We start from the raw sequence: 17619 nt of genomic DNA, 5'->3' as shown, positions 1-17619 counted from the left end.
ACTGGGACCGGCGGGACTGCGGTTGATATCAGCGAGACATGACGAGACAATGGCTGTGGGGCGGGGCTTGGCGGGGATGTGGCCACACCCAGTGTCAGAATCTGTTTTGCGAGTGGTCATGCCCTGTGGTCAGTCATCAAGCTGGAGTCTAAGCCGCGTGCTACTGTTTTGGACCATGGACAGGATCAGGGGCGGGGATTATCGGGAAGGTGACCAATGACAATACTAGACGGGAAAGTGACCAATGAAAATACTAGAAGCTCCGCGGGACGTGGCCTCTGTCCAACCAGCGGCTATTCCACGCCCTAGGCCGGACGAAGTACCCAGGCGCTTGACTTGAGGGCGTGGCTAGAATTGGAGGCAGAACCTAAAAGGGACTTGACCAATCCGAGACTGTATAAAGGATGAAGGGGCGAGGCCGTGCCTGGCTCTGCCCCTGACAGGCAACATGCTGCTTCGCGGAGTCCGGGCCAATCCTGGTGTTAGCTTCCAAGTAGGGCGGGGACAGTATCGAAGGTGTGACCAATCCCGTTTCCAGAGCCTGAGTTGCGCTGGCCGCCAAAGGATGTGGCCAGCCTGGGGGCGTGGCTGTCAAGATCTTGTCCAGTCCTAGAGTGAGCCCAAACTCAGGGGCGGAGTTTCATGATCCCGGAACCGGTGGTAGTGTTTGGGTTTGAGGAGAGCGCGACCTAGCCCTGTGGGGCGGAATCTAGCGGGGTCAGCGACCAATCGCGCGGAGGTTCAGAGGGGCGGGGCCATCCCGGGGGCGGGGCCTTGCCACTTCCGGGCCGCCCGGAGGCGTGGCCGGGCCTGGACAGCGGCCTGGGCCATGTCGACGCCGCCTGCCTTGCAGATCCGGGAGGCGAACGCACACCTGGCGGCCGTGCATCGGCGCGCGGCGGAGCTGGAGGCACGGCTGAACGCGGCGGAGCGCACGGTGCACGCCCAGGCCGAGCGCCTGGCCCTCCACGACCAGCAGCTGCGCGCTGCCCTAGACGAACTGGGTCGCGCCAAGGACCGGTGAGGCCCGGGGCCGGCCAGGTGGACTTCACCGAGGCGGTGGGCGGAGGCAGAGCCGTGGCTGGAAAGCAAGGAAGGGTAGGGGGAACCGTGTGCACTCGTATGGAAGCTAGACTGTTTATGGGATTGATAAAAACACCAAAAAACTCTAATTAGTAATCAGTATGTAAAGTTGAGAGAAGTGACACAGGTGTGGGCCTCTAACTTCAAACAGGCCCACTTTCCCACAGGTGCTGAGCGACGCAGGGACCACAGACCACCCAGCGTAGGCATTGGGAGCCATAGCAGGCTCTTCAGCTGGGGAAGAGGGATCATATCAGCATTTTTTTTTTTTTTTTTTTTTTTTTGTGAGATGAGTCTCACTCTGTCGCCCAGGCTGGAGTACAGTGGCAGGATCTCAGCTCACTGCAACCTCCGCCTCTCAGGTTCAAGCAATTCCCCAGCCTCAGCATCCCGAGTAGCTGGGATTATAGGCACCTGCCACCACGCCTGGCTACTTTTTTTGTATTTTTAGTAGAGACAGGGTTTCGCCATACTGGTCACGCTGGTCTCGAACTCCTGACCTGAGGTGATCCGCCCACCTCGGCCTCCCAAAGTGCTGGGATTACAGGCATGAGCCACAACGACCGGCCCATATCAGCATTTTAACTTTTTAAATTTATTATGAGTTTTTTGAGACTGAGTTTCGCTCTTGTCGCCTGGGCTGGAGTGCAGTGGCATGATCTCAGCTCACTGCAACCGCCGCCTCCCGGGTTCAAGCGATTCTCCTGCCTCAGCCTCCCGTGTAGCTGGGATTAGAGGCACCAGCCACCACGCCCGGTCAATTTTTTGTATTTTTAGTAGAGATTGCTTTTTGTCATGTTGGGCAGGCTGGTCTCTAACTCCTGACCTCAGGTGATCCTCCCACCTCAGCCTGCTAAAGTGCTGGGATTATAGGCGTGAGCCACCGCCTCCAGCCTAAATTTATTATTTTTGAGGAAGGGCCTCACTCTTATGCCCAGGCTGGAGTGCAGCCTCGATCTCCGGAGCTCAGGTGATTCTCCCATCTCAGTCTGACCACTGCCAGTAGCTGGGACTGCAGGCGTCCACCACCACGCATGGCTAATTTTTTTGTATTTTGTTGTAGAAATAGTTTTGCCATGTTGTCCGGTTTGGTCTTGAACTCCTGGGCTCAAGCAATTCTCCCACCTCACCCTTCCAAAGTGCTGGGATTACAGGCATAAGCTACCATGCCTGTCTGTCTTTTATTATTTTTGAGATGAGATCTTGCTCTGTTGCCCAGGCTGGAATGCAGTGGTGCGATCTCAACTCACTACAGTCTCACCCTCCCTCCTCAGCCTCTCAAGTAGCTGGGATCACAGGCGTGCAACACCACACCTGGCTGATTTAAAAAAAAAAAAAAATCCTTTAGAAATGGGGTCAGACTGTGTTGCCTAGGCTGGCCTGGAACTTCTGGGCTCAAGCGATCCTCCCACCTCAGCCTCCCAAAGTGCTAGGATTACAGGCGTGCGCCACCATGCTGTCCCGTATCAGCATTTTTGAAGAGTCCCTCTGATAGCTGAGGATGAAAGAGATGAGACAGGCACCCAGGAAGGTGGGAGGAGCTGGGGCCCAGGTGGGACCTATTAATTCAGAGCTAATTGGACATATTCATTCATTTTTACCGAGCATCTGCTGTGTGCCAGGCACTCATCCGTTCATCTTCTTTGAACCCCTACTGTGTGTCAGCCACTATGCTGGGTACTGGAGCACATCAGTAAGACCTACTCAGCACTGCCCATTGGGCGTCCACAGTCCAGTGGAGAGACGGACATGTCACTGGGCAGTTACATCATTGGTGGTTAAGGGCTGTGATGGAGGGGCATATGGGGCTCTGAGGGGTCTCAGAGGGAAGGCTTCCTGGAGGAAGAGCCTACTAAGAATAGATGGGGAAAGATACTGGAAAAGAAGGAACTGCAGGAAGAGTGAGGGGACGCAATGAGGATTCTCATAAGAAAATGCCATAAACTGGCCGGGCAGTGGCTCATGCCTGTCATCCCAGCACTTTGGGAGGCTGAGGCAGGCAGATTACCTGAGCTGAGGAGTTTGAGACCAGCCTGGCCAACATGGCAAAACCCCGTCTCTGCTAAAAATATAAAAAAGTAACTGGGTGTGGTGGCATGCACCTGTAGTCCCAAGCTACTCGGGAGGTTGAGGCTCAAGAATCGCTTGAACCCAGGAGGTAGAGGTTGTGGTGAGCAGAAGTTGCGCCACTGCGCTCCGGCTTGGGCGACAGAGAGAGACTCTGTCTCAAACAAACAAAAAAACAAAATGCCATAAATTAAGTGGCTTAAACAAGATGTTTCTTTCTCAGCGTTCTGGAGGCTGGACGTCCGAGAGCAGGGTGCCTGCATGGTCAGGTTATGGCGAGGGCCCTCTTCCTGGCTTGCAGATTTCTGGCTTCTCTGCATCCTCACAGGGCAGAGAGAGCTAGGGAGTTCTTTTCATCTCTTCATATAAGCATACTAATCCCATCATAGAGACCCCCACCCTGACAACCTCATCTAAGCCTAATCATCTCCCAAAGGCTCCATCTCCAGATACCCTTCTGCTATGGTTAGGCTTTGTGTCTCTACCCAAATGTCAGCTTGAATTGTAATCCCATAATGCCCACGTGTCGTGGGAGGGACTGGTGGGAGGTAAGTGAATCATGGGGGATAGTTTCCCCTTCATGCTGTTCTCATGATAGTGAGTGAGTTCTCACGAGATCTGATGGCTGGGAGCAATGGCTCATGCCTGTAATCTCAGCACTTTGGGAAGCTGAAGCAGACAGATCACCTAAGGTCAGGAGTTCGAGACCAGCCTGGCCAACATGGTGAAACCCTGTCTCTAGTAAAAATAAAAATAAAAAATAAATAAATAAATAAATAAAAAATTAGCTGGGCATGGTGGCATACACCTGCAGTCCCAGCTACTGGGGAGGTTAAAGCAGAATTGCTTGAACTCGGGAGGTGGAGGTTGCAGTGAGCTGAGATGACACCACTGCACTCCAGCCTGGATGACAGAGCTAGATTCCGTCTCAACCAATCAGTCAGGGAGATCTGATGGTTTTATAAGGGAGTCTCCCTTTGCTGGTCTCTCTCTCTCCTGCTGCCCTGTAAAGAGGTGCCTTCCATCGTGGTTGTAAGTTTCCCGAGGCTGCCCCCAGCCATGTGAAAATGTAAGTCAATTACACCTCTTTATAAATCGCCCGGTATCAGGTATGTCCCTATAGCATTGTGAGAATGGACTAATACACCTCCCATTGGGGTTAGGGCTTCATGATATGAATTTTGGGGAGACAGAAACATTCAGTTCAGGCCGGGTGCAGTGGCTCAGCCTGTAATCCCAGCCTTTCGGGAGGCCAAAGCGGGTGGATCACTTGAGGTCAGAAGTTCAAGACCAGCCTGGCCAACATGGCAGAACCTTGTCTCTACTAAAAATACAAAAATCAGTTGGGCATGGTGGCACATGTCTGTAAACCCAGCTACTTGGGAGGTCGAGGCAGGACAGTTGTTTGAACCTGGGTGGCAGAGGTTGCACTGAACTCCAGCCTGGGCAACAGAGCGACACTCTGTCACAAAAATTATAATAATAGGCTGGGCATGGTGGCTTATGCCTGTAATCCCAGCACTTTGAGAGGCCACGGTGGGCGGATCATGAGGTCAGGAGTTTGAGACCAGCCTGGCCAGCATGGGGAAACCCCGTCTCTACTGATGATACAAAAAATTAGCCGGGCATGGTGGTGGGCACCTATAATCCCAGCTACTAGGGAGGCTGAGGTAGGAGAATCACTTGAACCCTGGAGGCAGAGGTTGCAGTGAGCTGAGATTGTGCCATTGCACTCCAGCCTGGGCAACAGGGCGAGACTTCATCTCAAAAAAAAAAAGTAAAATATAATAATAGTAAAAACAAAGAAACATTCCGTTCATAACCAGGGAGGACCCTGAGGCAGTGGTGAGGAATGTGGGCTTTACCCCAAAGGTGATGGGGTCTGGAGCAGGGAGGAACAGGCGCTGTGGTCCTCAGTTCCGTAATCACCTCTTCTTGCCTTCTTGCCAGTGAGATTGCCACACTCCAGGAGCAGCTGATGACCTCAGAGGCCACTGTCCACAGCCTGCAGGCCGCCGTGCAGCAGAGGGACAAGCTCATTAGGCAGTTGCAGCCCCGGGCTGAGCTGTTGCAGGACATCTGCCGCCGCCGACCACCCCTGGCCGGGCTGCTGGCTGCCCTGGCTGAGGCTGAGCGCCTGGGGCCCGTGCCGGCCAGTGACCCCGGCCATCCACCCCCCGGTGGGCCTGGTCCACCCCTTGCCAATAGCACTGGGGAAGAGGCAGGCAGGGACCACCTCCAGCCTGCAGTGTTTGGGACCACAGTGTGAGCCTGGAATGCAGATTCCAGAATGGAGACAGAAAGCCACTGCTGTCAATGTCCTTGGGAGTCAGCAGCATCCTGCAGGGGGACCCAATGGCAGAGCCACAGTCCTGTCTAAGCATCAGAACGGGCTAAACAGTCAAAGTTTTCAAATAGGCCCACAGGCCAGATGCAGACGTTTAACCCAGACAGAAGTGTTCTTGTTTGTTTTTAAACTTTGAATCAGTCACCCTTGCTAAAAACCTGGTAATGCAAACACAAAGATCTGGATTTCTGGCAAGATTTGGCCATAATTGCCTGGAGTCCAGGGCACCCTCTTTAGCCAGGGTGTGAGTTTCTGTTGGTCTTTTTTTTGAGACAGAGTCCCACTCTGTCACCCTGGCTGGAGTGCAGTGGTGCGATCTTGGCTCACTGCAACCTCCACCTTCTGGGTTCAAGCGATTCTCCTGCCTCAGCTTCCCAAGTAGCTGGGATTACAGATGCGCACCACCACGCCCAGCTAATTTTTGTATTTTTAGTAGAGATGGGGGTTTCACCATGTTGACCAGGGTGGTGTTGAACTCCTGGCTTCAAGTGATCTGCCTGCCTAGGCCTCCCAAAGTTCTGGGATTACAGGTGTGAGCCACCGTGCCTGGCCTCTGTTGGTCTTACTTCTCTTAGTTTGGCCCCTGAAGCACCTGAATTGAGACCTCTCTTTTTCTGTCTGGTGAATGTAAATGGTATCAAGTTCCCCATTATTTGAGTTTTTCTCCTTTTTTTGTGGGGGGCGGGGAGCTGCCCTGATTCTTGTTCCTACTGAAGCAGCTCCGATCCCAGGACGAATGCATTTTCTTAGTTTTCTATCCCACACCAGAATTGGAAGGCTCCAGCCAATAAAGACAAATTTATTTTTATTTATTCTTTACAGAGACAAGGTCCCACTGTGTCGCCTAGGCTGGAGTGCAGAGGTGTGATCATGGCTCACTGCAGCCTTGAACTCCTGGCCTCAAGAGATCCTCCCACCTCAGCCTCCCGAGTAGCTGGGACCACAGGCATGTGTCCCCATGCCCAGCTAATTATTTTATTTTTTTAAAGTTTTTCTGGCCGGGCGCGGTGGCTCAAGCCTGTAATCCCAGCACTTTGGGAGGCCGAGACGGGCGGATCACGAGGTCAGGAGATCGAGACCATCCCGGCTAACACGGTGAAACCCCGTCTCTACTAAAAAATACAAAAAAACTAGCCGGGTGAGGTGGCGGGCGTCTGTAGTCCCAGCTACTCGGGAGGCTGAGGCAGGAGAATGGCGTGAACCCTGGAGGCGGAGCTTGCAGTGAGCTGAGATCCGGCCACTGCACTCCAGCCTGGGCGACAGAGCCAGACTCCGTCTCAAAAAAAAAAAAGTTTTTCTGAGACGGAGTCTCCCTCTGTCACCCAGATTGGAGTGCGGTGGTGCCATCTCGGCTCACTGCAACCTCCGCCTCCTGGGTTCAAGTGACTCTCCTGCCTCAGCCTCCTGAGTAGCTAGGATTACAGGCACGCGCCACCATGCCTGGCTAATTTTTAAAATTTTAGTAGAGGCTGGGGGCGGTGGCTCAAGCCTGTAATCCCAGCACTTTGGGAGGCCGAGACGGGCGGATCACGAGGTCAGGAGATCGAGACCATCCTGGCTAACATGGTGAAACCCCGTCTCTACTAAAAATACAAAAAACTAGCCGGGCGACGTGGCGGGCGCCTGTAGTCCCAGCTACTCGGGAGGCTGAGGCAGGAGAATGGCGTGAACCCGGGAGGCGGAGCTTACAGTGAGCCGAGATCTGGCTACTGCACTCCAGCCTGGGCGGCAGAGCGAGACTCCGTCTCAAAAAAAAAAAAAAAAAAAAAAATTTTAGTAGAAACAGGCTTTTGCTATATTGCCCGGGCTCAAGCGATCTTATGAGCCACCACACCACATCCAGCTTCATTTTATTTTCTTTACTGAACTTGTTACCATCAGAGTGTAAGCTCTATGAGGGCAGGGATTTTTGTCTGTCTTGTTCTCTGTTTGTCATCAGTGCCTGACATACCCCAGGAAGAACAGGATGGGTCTGTGGGCTCCTAAAGGGAGCCAGGGGACCCCTAGTACATCTGCTGACGTGATGAGGCCCCCTCGAGCCAGCCTAGCTTTTTTTTTTTTTTTTTTTTTTGAGATGGAGTCTGGCTCTGTCACGCAGGCTGGAGTGCAGTGGTATGATCTTGGCTCACTGAAACCTCTGCCTCCCAGGTTCAAGCAATTCTCCTGTCTCATCCTTCAGAGTAGTTGGGATTACAGGCACCCCACCACCACACCCAACTAATTTTGTATTTTTAGTAGAGACGGGGGGGAGGGGCTTTCACCATGTTGACCAGGCTGGTCTCAAACTCCTGACCTTAGGTGATCTACCCGCCTCGGCCTTCAAAAGTGCTGCGATTATAGGGGTAAGCCACCGTGCCTGGCCCTAGCCTAGCTTTTGTAGCACACAACTGTCTCCTTTTTATACGCCCTAAAGAATCTATTTTTGAACTCCTTGTTTCTGCGCTGTCCTTCTTAGTCCAAGACATTCAGGGTGCTTTACTTGTTGTCAAACCAGGGAAAGGAGAAAACTCCTGTGCCTTTCGGGGCCAATCATTCCCCCACCTCCTCACTCAGGGAACTGTCCCACCAGGAACCGCCCAGGGGCACAGCCTGTTTCAGACCAGAAAGGTCGGAGGCCACCCACGGCCCTCAGGATGGCGCCTGCCTGCCTGCCTGGCAACAGTGACCCCTCAGTGCAGTGACAATGGGCCCATTTTCTCCTCTGGATGAACAAGGAGGGGGGTTGTTTGTACAAAGGAAAGGCAGGCTGGGGCCTGTCTGTGCTCAAGAATAAACCGGATGATTTCCTGGCCTGGGTCCTTCATCCTTTCATCCTGGCTTGGCGGCAAGAGGGAGGCCCTCTGTGTTATCTGTGCCTCATGGTAGGGTCCTGCTGGGCCAGGTGGAATCTAGGGAGCATGCGCAAAGCACTCTACACCGATTGCGTCTAATCTTCGAGTTCCCTGTAAACATAGGCTTTGTCTTCATTTTACAGCTGTGGAAAGTGAGGCCCAGGCCAGGTGTGGGGCTCACGCCTGTAATCCCAACACTTTGGGAGGCTGAGATGGGTGGATCACCTGAGGTCAGGAGTTCGAGACCAGCCTGGCCAACATGGTGAAACCCCCGTCTCTCCTAAAAATACTGAAATTAGCCAGGTGTGGTGGCGGACACCTGTAATCCCAGCTACTCAAGAAGAATTGCTTGAACCCGGGAGACGGAGGCTGCACTGAGTGGAGATCGCACCACTGCACTCCAGCCTGGGCAACAGAGTGAGACTCGGTCTCAGAGAAAAACCAAAAAACAATAACAGCAACAACAACAACAAAACCAGAGGCCCAGAGGTGTGAAGGGAACACACTCCAGGTCTGGTGGGCCAGGGCCACTTTCAATTTTGGGGGAAGTTCTTGCTCAAATTCTGTTTTCTTTGTTTTTAAAGAGACCAAAGTCTCACTGTTGCCCAGGCTGGAGTGCAATGGTGTGATCACAACTCACTGCAGCCTCAAAATCCTGGGCTCGTCTGGGCACAGTGGCTCACACCTATAATCTCAGCATTTTGGGAGGCCAAGGCAGGTGGATCACCTGAGGCCAGGAGTTTGAGACCAGCCTGGACAACATGGTGAAACTCCGTTTCTACTAAAAATGCAAAAATTAACCGGGTGTGGTGGCGCATGCCTGTAATCCCAGCTACTCGGGAGTTTGAGACAGGAGAATTACTTGAACCCAGGAGATGGAGGCTGTAGTGAGCCGAGACTACGCCACTGCAATCCAGTTTGGGTGACAGACGGAGACTCCCTCTAAAAAAAAATCCTGGGCTCCTCAGACTGCCACCTCAGCTTGCCAAGTAGCTGGGACCACAGGCATATGCCACCATGCCTCGCTGAGTTTTTTGCATTTTTTCTAGAGATAAGGTCTCATTACATTGCCCAGGCTGGTCTTGAACTCCTGGCCTCAAGTGATCCTTCTGCATTGGCCTCCCAAGAAATCCTTACTAAACATGTAAAAATGAGATGCCAAAACAGCACTTCAATAATAGTGGTTATATTTTATAGTTCTCTACACAGACCAAAAAAAAAAAAAATGCTGCTTGTAACACTCATAGACATGAAAGTATTTCTCTGCCTATTTAAATAATTCTGGATTGCAGTGAGCCCTCAGGATTTTGGCAGCCAGATGTCACCATGGTTTCTCATAAAACTGATGATGTTACATCAGTGGTGGCTTGAATCAAGACACCAGGTTGCCTGTAACCTACAGATGGGTTTCAGACTCCAAAGGCAACCCCCCCCTTTTTTTTTTTTTGAGATGGAGTCTGGCTCTGCCACTCTGCCACTCTGCCACCCAGGCTGGAATACGGTGGTATGATCTTGGCTCATACTGCAACCTCCGCCTCCAGGGTTCAAGTGAGTCTCCTGCCTCAGCCTCCCGAGTAGCTGGGATTACAGGCATGCACCACCATGCCCAGCTGTTTATTATTATTATTTTTTTTTTAGCAGAGATGGGGGTTTCACCATGTTGGCCAGGCTGGTCTTGAACTCCTGACCTCAAGTGATCCGCCCGCCTCGGCCTCCCAAAGTGCTGGGATTACAGGTGTGAGCCACTGCGCCTGACCTCTTTTTTAAGTTATCTATCTATCTATCTATCTATCTATTTATTTATTTATTTGAGACGGAGTCTCGCTCTGTCGCCCAGGCTGGAGTGCAGTAGCGCGATCTCAGCTCAGTGCAAGCTCCACCTCCCGGGTTTACGCCATTCTCCTGCCTCAGCCTCCCGAGTAGCTGGGATTATAGGCGGGTACCACCACGCCCAGCTAATTTTGTATTTTTAGTAGAGATGGGGTTTCACCATGTTGGCCAGGCTGGTCTCGAACTGCTGACCTCATGATCTGCCCGCCTCGGCCTCCCAAAGTGTTGTTATTACAGGCGTGAGCCACCATGTCTGGCTAATTTTTGTGTTTATAGTAGAGACAGGGTTTCACCATGTTGGCCAGGCTGGTCTCGAACTGCTGACCTCATGATCTGCCCGACTCGGCCTCCCAAAGTGCTGGGATTACAGGCGTGAGCCACGGCGCCTGGCCAGTTTATTTATTTTTTAAGAGGCGGGGTCTTGTTCTGTAACCCAGGCTGGAGTGCAGTGATGCAATCATAGCTCACTGCAGCCTCCAACTCCCGGGCTCAAGCAATCCTCCTGCCTCAGCCTCCCGAGTAGGTGGGATTACAGGAACACACCACCATGCCTGGCTAATTTTTTGTGTTTTTTGTAGAGATGGGGGTTCTCACTATGTTGCACAGGCTGGTCTCAAACTCCTGGGCTCAAGTGATCTTCCTGCCCTGGATTCCCAAAGTGTTAGGATTATAGGCATGAGCCACTGTGCTCAGGCAAGGCAACTTCTGACAATATAATTGTGCTGTGGGCGAGGTAAGGCCAGGCTTGGAGAAGGCTCCGATTGATGATCCTTAGTTCTGGGGGAACGGTGGGTTCCCAAACAGGGCGCATGTTGCAAGTCCTGGGAAACCCACCCGTCTTAGCGGGCAGGTATATCTGACATCTCTGTTGAAGGCCTTCGGTGAGGTGGCTTCGTCCCTTGAGGTTTATGTCCGGGATCAGGGCTGCTCCTCCACTTGGGGTCACAACCTCTGGCTCACCACCTTGTCAGGAGCGAGCCCACTAAGTCACATTTCAGGCCTGAAAACCAACAACAAAACATCTGTAAAGACAGAAGTCCTGGGACTGGCTTCTGACGATCGCCAGTGACGAGCCTCGTGGGGCAGTGAGCAGAGGTGTCCCGCATGCTCAGCTCAGTCCCTGTGGGGTTGCAGGACCTACCCTTGGAGGTGGGCCTGGGCAGGAGGTCTTGGGGCCCCAGGACCTGGGCCTTTTTTTTTTTTTTTTTTTTTGAGATGGAGTCTCGCTCTGTCGCCCAGGCTGGAATGCGGTGGTGCAATCTTGGCTCACTGCAACCTTCACCTCCTGGGTTCCAGAGGTTCTCCTGCCTCAGCTTCCTGAGTAGCTGGAATTACAGGCACCCACCACCATGCCCAGCTAATTTTTGTATTTTTTAGTAGAGACGGGGTTTCACCACATTGGTCAGGCTAGTCTCGAACTCCTGACCTCGTGATCTGCCCACCTCGGCCTCCCAAAGTGCTGGGATTACAGGTGTGAGCCACCGCGCCCAGCCCACCTGGGGCTTTTTTGTTGTTGTACAATAGAAACAGGGTCTCTGTATGTTCCCCAGGCTGGTCCAAACTCCTGGGCTCAAGTGATCCTCCCACCTAGACCTCCCAAAGTGCTGGGATTTCAGGCATGAGCCGCTGTGGCCGGTCAGAACCTGGGGCCCTTTTTGAACTTTGATTCCTCAGCAATTTGTCAGCCCTGGCTGGGGCTGCGAAACCCCCATGAAGCCCAGAGAGGGAAAGGGACCTGACCAGGGTCACACGGGAATCATGCCTCAAGCCTCCCTAACCACAGACTTGTCTCCACCCAGGGCATTTCATCCCCTGCAGGGCAGTGGCCTGCCCCTCCTCCTTGCAGCCAGGAAGGGATGCAATGCCACAGGGATCTGGCTGTGTCCCAGGCCCTGTGGGGCTGGCAGTTGAGTAAGCAGTCAGGCTGGATGCACCCATCCCTCCCCTCGCTTCCCCTCTCCCCTCCATCCACTGTCGGCCAGCACAGTGCATTCATGCAGCTGGGCCCCGCCCCGTCTCCAGAGGCACCTCCCACTAGCAACAGTTTCCCTAGGCACGACACAGCTAACAGAAGGCCCGGCAGGCAGGACTCTGGGACAGACGCAGGCCAGGTGAGCATCTGAACAAGGGGCAGTTGGCCAGGGTGGGCTTGCAGGAGTCCCCACCTTGACCTCTCTCCCTTCCAGCTGCCCAGAGAGCCCAGACCCAGCATGGACGCTGTGGACGCCACCATGGAGAAACTCCGGGCGCAGTGCCTGTCCCGCGGGGCCTCAGGCATCCAGGGCCTGGCCAGGTGAGCTGTCCCCTCTCGCCTTCCTGACCCTGAGACCACTATTCCAACTGTGTCCCCTGTCCCCAGGTTTTTCCGCCAACTAGACCGGGACGGGAGCAGATCCCTGGACGCTGACGAGTTCCGGCGGGGTCTGGCCAAACTCGGGCTGGTGCTGGAGCAGGCGGAGGCAGAGGGTGTGTGCAGGAGGTGGGACCGCGACGGCAGCGGGACGCTGGATCTGGAGGAGTTCCTTCGGGCGCTGCGGGTGAGCCCCCACCTCGCAGTCAAGGCGTGTGGCCTGGGCGTGAGGCGACAGAGGATGCTGTGATGTGGGGACAGGGGACTCCTCCCCAAGAGCTGCTAAGAGGCGCCTGCTAGGGGTGACAGCCCCGGTGCTCTGCAGTGTCTTGGGGGTTTGGGTCTGCTACCCAGCACCCCCAGTCACCACCTCCTGTCCTAGCCCCCCATGTCCCAGGCCCGGGAGGCAGTCATCGCAGCTGCATTTGCCAAGCTGGACCGCAGTGGGGACGGCGTAGTGACAGTGGATGACCTCCGCGGGGTGTACAGTGGCCGTGCCCACCCCAAGGTGCGCAGTGGGGAGTGGACCGAGGACGAGGTGCTGCGCCGCTTCCTGGACAACTTCGACTCCTCTGAGAAGGACGGGCAGGTGGGTGTCTGCGCTGGGGGTCCCCTCCCCAGGCAGTTCCTGGGCCGCCCCCTCACGGCCCTCTGTTTCCAGGTCACGCTGGCAGAATTCCAGGACTACTACAGCGGCGTGAGTGCCTCCATGAACACAGATGAGGAGTTCGTGGCCATGATGACCAGTGCCTGGCAGCTGTGAGCAGCTCCGGGCTTAGCCCTGCTGCCCTGGCCTGTCACTCCCCACCCCCGCTGGAGACCTCACTTCCCTGGGCCTCTTCTCTCTTGGACAGCCACACCACAGAGCGGGGAGGGGCAGGTGGGGCAATGGAGGCTGCAAGACCGGCTAGACCAGGTCCCTGCTGGGCCACCAGGGGGAGGTGGGACAAAGGTCCTGAGTCACTGGCTCAGGACCCCAGGGAGAAAAGCTGTCCCCACCCACGCCATGCTGACCTGAGGCCTTGCAGCCCCTGCGGATGCCCCTGCCAAGGTCCCCTGATCCCCCCACCCGGCCTGCTGCTCCCCACCCCTCCCTTGCACGTGCCCCAGGAAGCCAGGCGACCCCGGGTGGGAGGCTGTGTGTGGAGGCTATCCTGGAAGGCAGTCTGGACCTGCCCATGTGTGGAGCCGGAGGTCCTGGCCCAGGGAGGTGGAGGCCATTCCTGGTCAGGGGCTTCCTGAGGCCCCTGGCGCATGCAGAGGCTGGGGTTTTAGTTAAAAGTTTAATGTAGTTCCCAAATACATTTCATATGACAATCTTACATAAATGTTCCAAAACACATGGGCGTTATCTCGTACTCGTCACTAGCTGGCTAAGGCTTAAAGCAGAGACGTGTGACTGGGTCTCTCGGGAGGGCCTCTGGTTCTTCCCTGGCTCAGGCTTGCTGGGGGCTGTGGGCCAGGGCTCTGGCGACCTAGAGGTGTGGGCGGCACAGCTGCAGGAGGTCTTCTCTTAACCCTCCGAGGGTGGGGCTTGGAGATTTCCTCTGAAGTCCCAAAGAGGCCCTGTGCCCAGAGGACCTCCTCCTCAGCCTCCCTAGGTGGGTGGTGCCAGCTGGCTCTTGGCCACACCCCAGGGTCAGGTGGGCACAGGTGTCCACTCCAGTGTGCTGCGTGCTTGTGAGACCGCCTATTCTGGGACCAGCCCCCTGGCTCTTCCACCAAGACCTGGTGAGGGTACCCCTCTGCCTCTCAGAGGTCCCTGGCCCTGGACAGTCCTGGGGGCAGTGACACCTGCGGCTGGGGAAGGGATGGCCAACAGCGGGAAGCAGTTTGCGCCTGGAGCCTGAGGATGGTGAACCACGTGACAGATAGAGACAGGAGTCAGGGGACCCTGGGGACCCTTCCAGGTCCAGTGACCTTTTCCTAGATAGGCACTCTCCAGGCTTAGGACAGACAGGGCCCCAACTCCTCATCACCCCGTGACTCAGCCTGGAGGTACCTGGGGTGGGAAACAAGTGAGCCCCCAACCTCAGAGGCCAGAACCACAGGTCGGGGACACGGACCTCAACGGAGCTGCGCCTGCTCAACGCTCGAGAGCATCTTCACCTAAGAAACCAAAACAAAGCCTTTGAAAAGAAAAAGAAAAAAAGATGTAAAATATACACCCCCAATCAGGGAGGGGAAGTGGGAAATGAAGATAGTAGTTAACAGCATGTCCAATGGGCCCAGTGTCTACACTCAGAGCAGTCCCCAGGCTGGGCGGGGGTCCCAGGACTGTACTCGGGGAGTCCCGGGCAGGGGCAGAGGGCCAGCTGCTCCCCACAAGGGCGGGGCCCCGCAGCAGGGAGGGAAGGGTGTGGGCAGCGGAGAAGCCAGGGGCTCTGGCTGGACCCAGAGGCTGGCGACACGCAGGGTGAAGGAACGAGGTCTCCAGTCCCAGTGAGAAGCCGTGACAAGTCTTAATGTGCCATTTCAATTCGAAGGAGGGGAGGGAGGAAATGTTCTTGTTTGTTTCACTCATCAATATGATGAGGTCTCATGTCCCAAACCACATTCAGGCAGTTCCCGAGTCTGCTTTTGAACAGGACGTGCGGGTCCAGACTGTGGCCGGCCCAGCGGGGTGTGTGGTTCCCGGCCCCGCACCTGGACGCTGCCTGCGGGGTGGGGGGCGGGTGGGCGGGCGGACAGACGGACAAAGCAGCAGCCTGGTGTGCAGCCGGGCTCCCGGCCGCTATGTGCTCCCGGTCGTCTGCCCGTCCCCTTCGTCACCAGCACCTGCAGGGAAGCAGCAGCCCTGCGTCAGGATGGAGCCCGCACTTCCCAGGTCTGGCCACCCCCGCCAGGAGATCAGCACTGGATCAAGGATGGTGGGCAGCTCCTTTTATCCCCCCAGGGTAGGGACCACCGAACTCACCAGCTGCAGTGGCCCCTGAAGGAGCCAGGACATCGTCATCGTCGCTGTCATCCTCCTCGTTGGACGGGGCTGCCCCAGGTTCAGGCGCGGGCATCTTGGCCTCCTGCTCCTGCTCCACACGGCTGCGCAGGGCCAGGATGCGGTGGTGCAGGGCCGCATACAGCTGACCCGTGTCCTTGGAGCTGGCCTGGGACGGGAGGAGGGTATGAGACCCCCGGACCCCAGTCCTACCCTCTCCTGTCTTCTGCAGAACACAAGTGCCAAGTCCCAAGGTTCAGAGGTGACACTGCCACAAGGCCTTGTGGGGAGGCCACTGGCCCCAGGCCCTGGGCCTGCCGGCCTCTCCCTGAAAGGATGCCACCACTCCCAGGTGGCTGGGAGTATCCCAGAGGTCAGGGTTGGTGGACTCGACTGTGACACCATGACACAGGACAGAGGTGACCGCCCCACAGGGCTTTTAGCCTTGAACACATCACAACCCCTCAGCCAAACCCCAGCGGCTTCTCTGGGGTGAGAAGGGGACGAGGACTATGATCTCTATTCCTGAAGGCTGGGACTGGCAGGTCCCATAGTGCTTCTGGTGTCCCAGGCAGCACCTGAGGCCCCTCCCTGCTCCCCTCCCCACCGTCCTGCTTATCTGTGTGCCCAGGAACCCCCACATGGCCGGTGGGATGAGGGGTCCCAGATGCACCCGCGTGGCTGGCTCACCGAGATCAGGAAAACCTTCACGCCCTGGTCCTCAGTGTCCATGGCTGTGATGCGGATGCTCTTCTCGCTGGCCTTGTCGATCTGCATCTGGGCCCAGAGCTTGGTGTTGAGGATCAGTCGCAGGCTCCCCTGGGTCCGCATCACTGCAACCAGCAAGGCCACTCAGCCCTGGCCCCCACCCTGGCCACCTCCCAAACAGCCAGCTCTGAGAGCCAACACAGTCCAGAGGGAAAGCAACATCACCGCGCAAAAGCCCAAGATCCTCCCAGGACCTACCCACAGAGCAAGACTTCTCCCTGAGGCCAGCCCTGGCACACCTGCTCCCGGGGCGGGCTCCTCCTCCCCAAGCTGGACCACTGAAGGCCACAACTGTGGGTGGCTGCACAGGCTGGTGCTGCAGATTAGTGGCCAGAGGCCACATGCAGTTTGTGGGAGGTTGTGTTTGGTCCACACAAGGGGGCACCAGGATGGCAGTTCCCTTGGAGAAGAGGGGATGAGACAGGAGCACGGGGTGGGCTGCGGGAGGCAGGGACTGATACTCAAGGTGTGTGCGCTTCCTGTGTGTGCGAGACATCGGCCTCCGTGGGAGTCCACGCCCTCCTGACTGGCCTCCCCGGACTGGGCCAGCCCTGCCCTCTGGTTTCCTTAGGAGAAGGCAGAGTAGGACCATAGCTTAGCGCTTCCATGGAGAGGGGACAAGAGGACTGAGGGCAGCAGATTACGGAGGGAAATGGCAGGGCCTTGACTCTAATCTAGAGGATGGAACACCCCCGCACCAGGCCTGTGCCCACCCCATGGACTCAGCCAAGTCCCTATCTTCCCACTGGAGCAGGCCTGGAGAGGGTCAGAAACTTGACCCCTGCCCTGGCTCAGCAAACAGATCTCCCTGAGCCCAGGTGCCCACCTCAGAGGCCGAGTGGGAGAAAGACGGGGGTGCTTTTGCTCTCCCTGAGGCTGGGGAGGGCACTGCTACCACGGGGCTACAGGCTGATGACCCAGGCAGAGGGGATGACCTGGGGGCTCAGCGCTCTATGCCCTCTCCTTCCACTGACATTTGAACATTTCCACGAGACAAAAGGAAAAACACAAGATGTCCATGAGGCCGGGCACGGTGGCTTATGCCTCTAATCCCAGGACTCTGGGAGGCCGAAGTGGGCGGATCACCTGAGGTCAGGAGTTTCAGACAAGCCTGACCAACGTGGAGAAACCCTGTCTCTACTCAAAGTGCAAAAAAATGAGCCAGGCTTGGTGGTGGGTGCCTATAATCCCAGCTGCTCGGGAGGCTGAGGCAAGAGAATCGCTTGAACCTGGGAGGCAGAGGTTGCAGTGGGCGGAGATTGCGCCACTGCACTCCAGCCTGGGCAACAAGAGCGAAACTCCGTCTCAGAAAAAAAAAAAAAAAAAGACACTCATGGGGAACAAAAGCGCAGTCCCAGCCTGCAGGGCCGCCTGTCTGCTCTGACTAGGGCAGTGTTTCTGATGGAAG

At 55.8% G+C, this 17619-nt stretch overlaps 3 protein-coding genes across 15 annotated transcripts in view; 2 read left to right on the top strand and 1 right to left on the bottom strand.

Annotated features, from left to right (window-relative positions):
* The first annotated feature begins 124 nt into the window (after positions 1–124).
* On the top strand, positions 125–5603 carry VMAC (vimentin type intermediate filament associated coiled-coil protein). The gene is made up of 2 exons (XM_033198328.1): positions 125–1020; positions 5101–5603. Exons 1-2 carry the CDS (start codon positions 830–832, stop codon positions 5417–5419), a joined length of 510 nt encoding a protein of 169 aa, XP_033054219.1. The 5' UTR covers positions 125–829; the 3' UTR covers positions 5420–5603.
* On the top strand, positions 890–13848 carry CAPS (calcyphosine). Of its 2 annotated transcripts, none has more exons than XM_033198327.1 (5): positions 890–1020; positions 12345–12451; positions 12518–12695; positions 12891–13097; positions 13170–13848. In XM_033198327.1, exons 2-5 carry the CDS (start codon positions 12369–12371, stop codon positions 13269–13271), a joined length of 570 nt encoding a protein of 189 aa, XP_033054218.1. In that variant the 5' UTR covers positions 890–1020; positions 12345–12368; the 3' UTR covers positions 13272–13848. The 2 variants fall into 2 exon arrangements, with proteins under 2 accessions (XP_033054218.1, XP_033054216.1); XM_033198325.1 differs by lacking the exon at positions 890–1020 and adding an exon at positions 11535–12269.
* RANBP3 (RAN binding protein 3) overlaps positions 13778–17619 on the bottom strand; it is a 64329-nt gene continuing 60487 nt past the window's right edge. For all 12 annotated transcript variants that reach the window (XM_033198318.1, XM_033198319.1, XM_033198312.1 and 9 more), the window contains 3 exons: positions 16134–16276; positions 15426–15612; positions 13778–15286 (listed from right to left, as the gene is read on the bottom strand). In XM_033198318.1, the coding sequence (XP_033054209.1) occupies positions 15243–15286; positions 15426–15612; positions 16134–16276 (374 nt within the window). In that variant the 3' untranslated portion in view covers positions 13778–15242. The remainder of the gene's footprint in view (positions 15287–15425; positions 15613–16133; positions 16277–17619) is intronic.

The sequence above is a fragment of the Trachypithecus francoisi genome, unplaced genomic scaffold (assembly GCF_009764315.1).
Source record: "Trachypithecus francoisi isolate TF-2019V2 unplaced genomic scaffold, Tfra_2.0 Lachesis_group5, whole genome shotgun sequence".
Classification (NCBI taxonomy): domain Eukaryota; kingdom Metazoa; phylum Chordata; class Mammalia; order Primates; family Cercopithecidae; genus Trachypithecus; species Trachypithecus francoisi.
The sequence above is the reverse complement of the archived record's forward strand: the minus strand, read 5'-3'. Positions and strand labels throughout refer to the sequence as shown.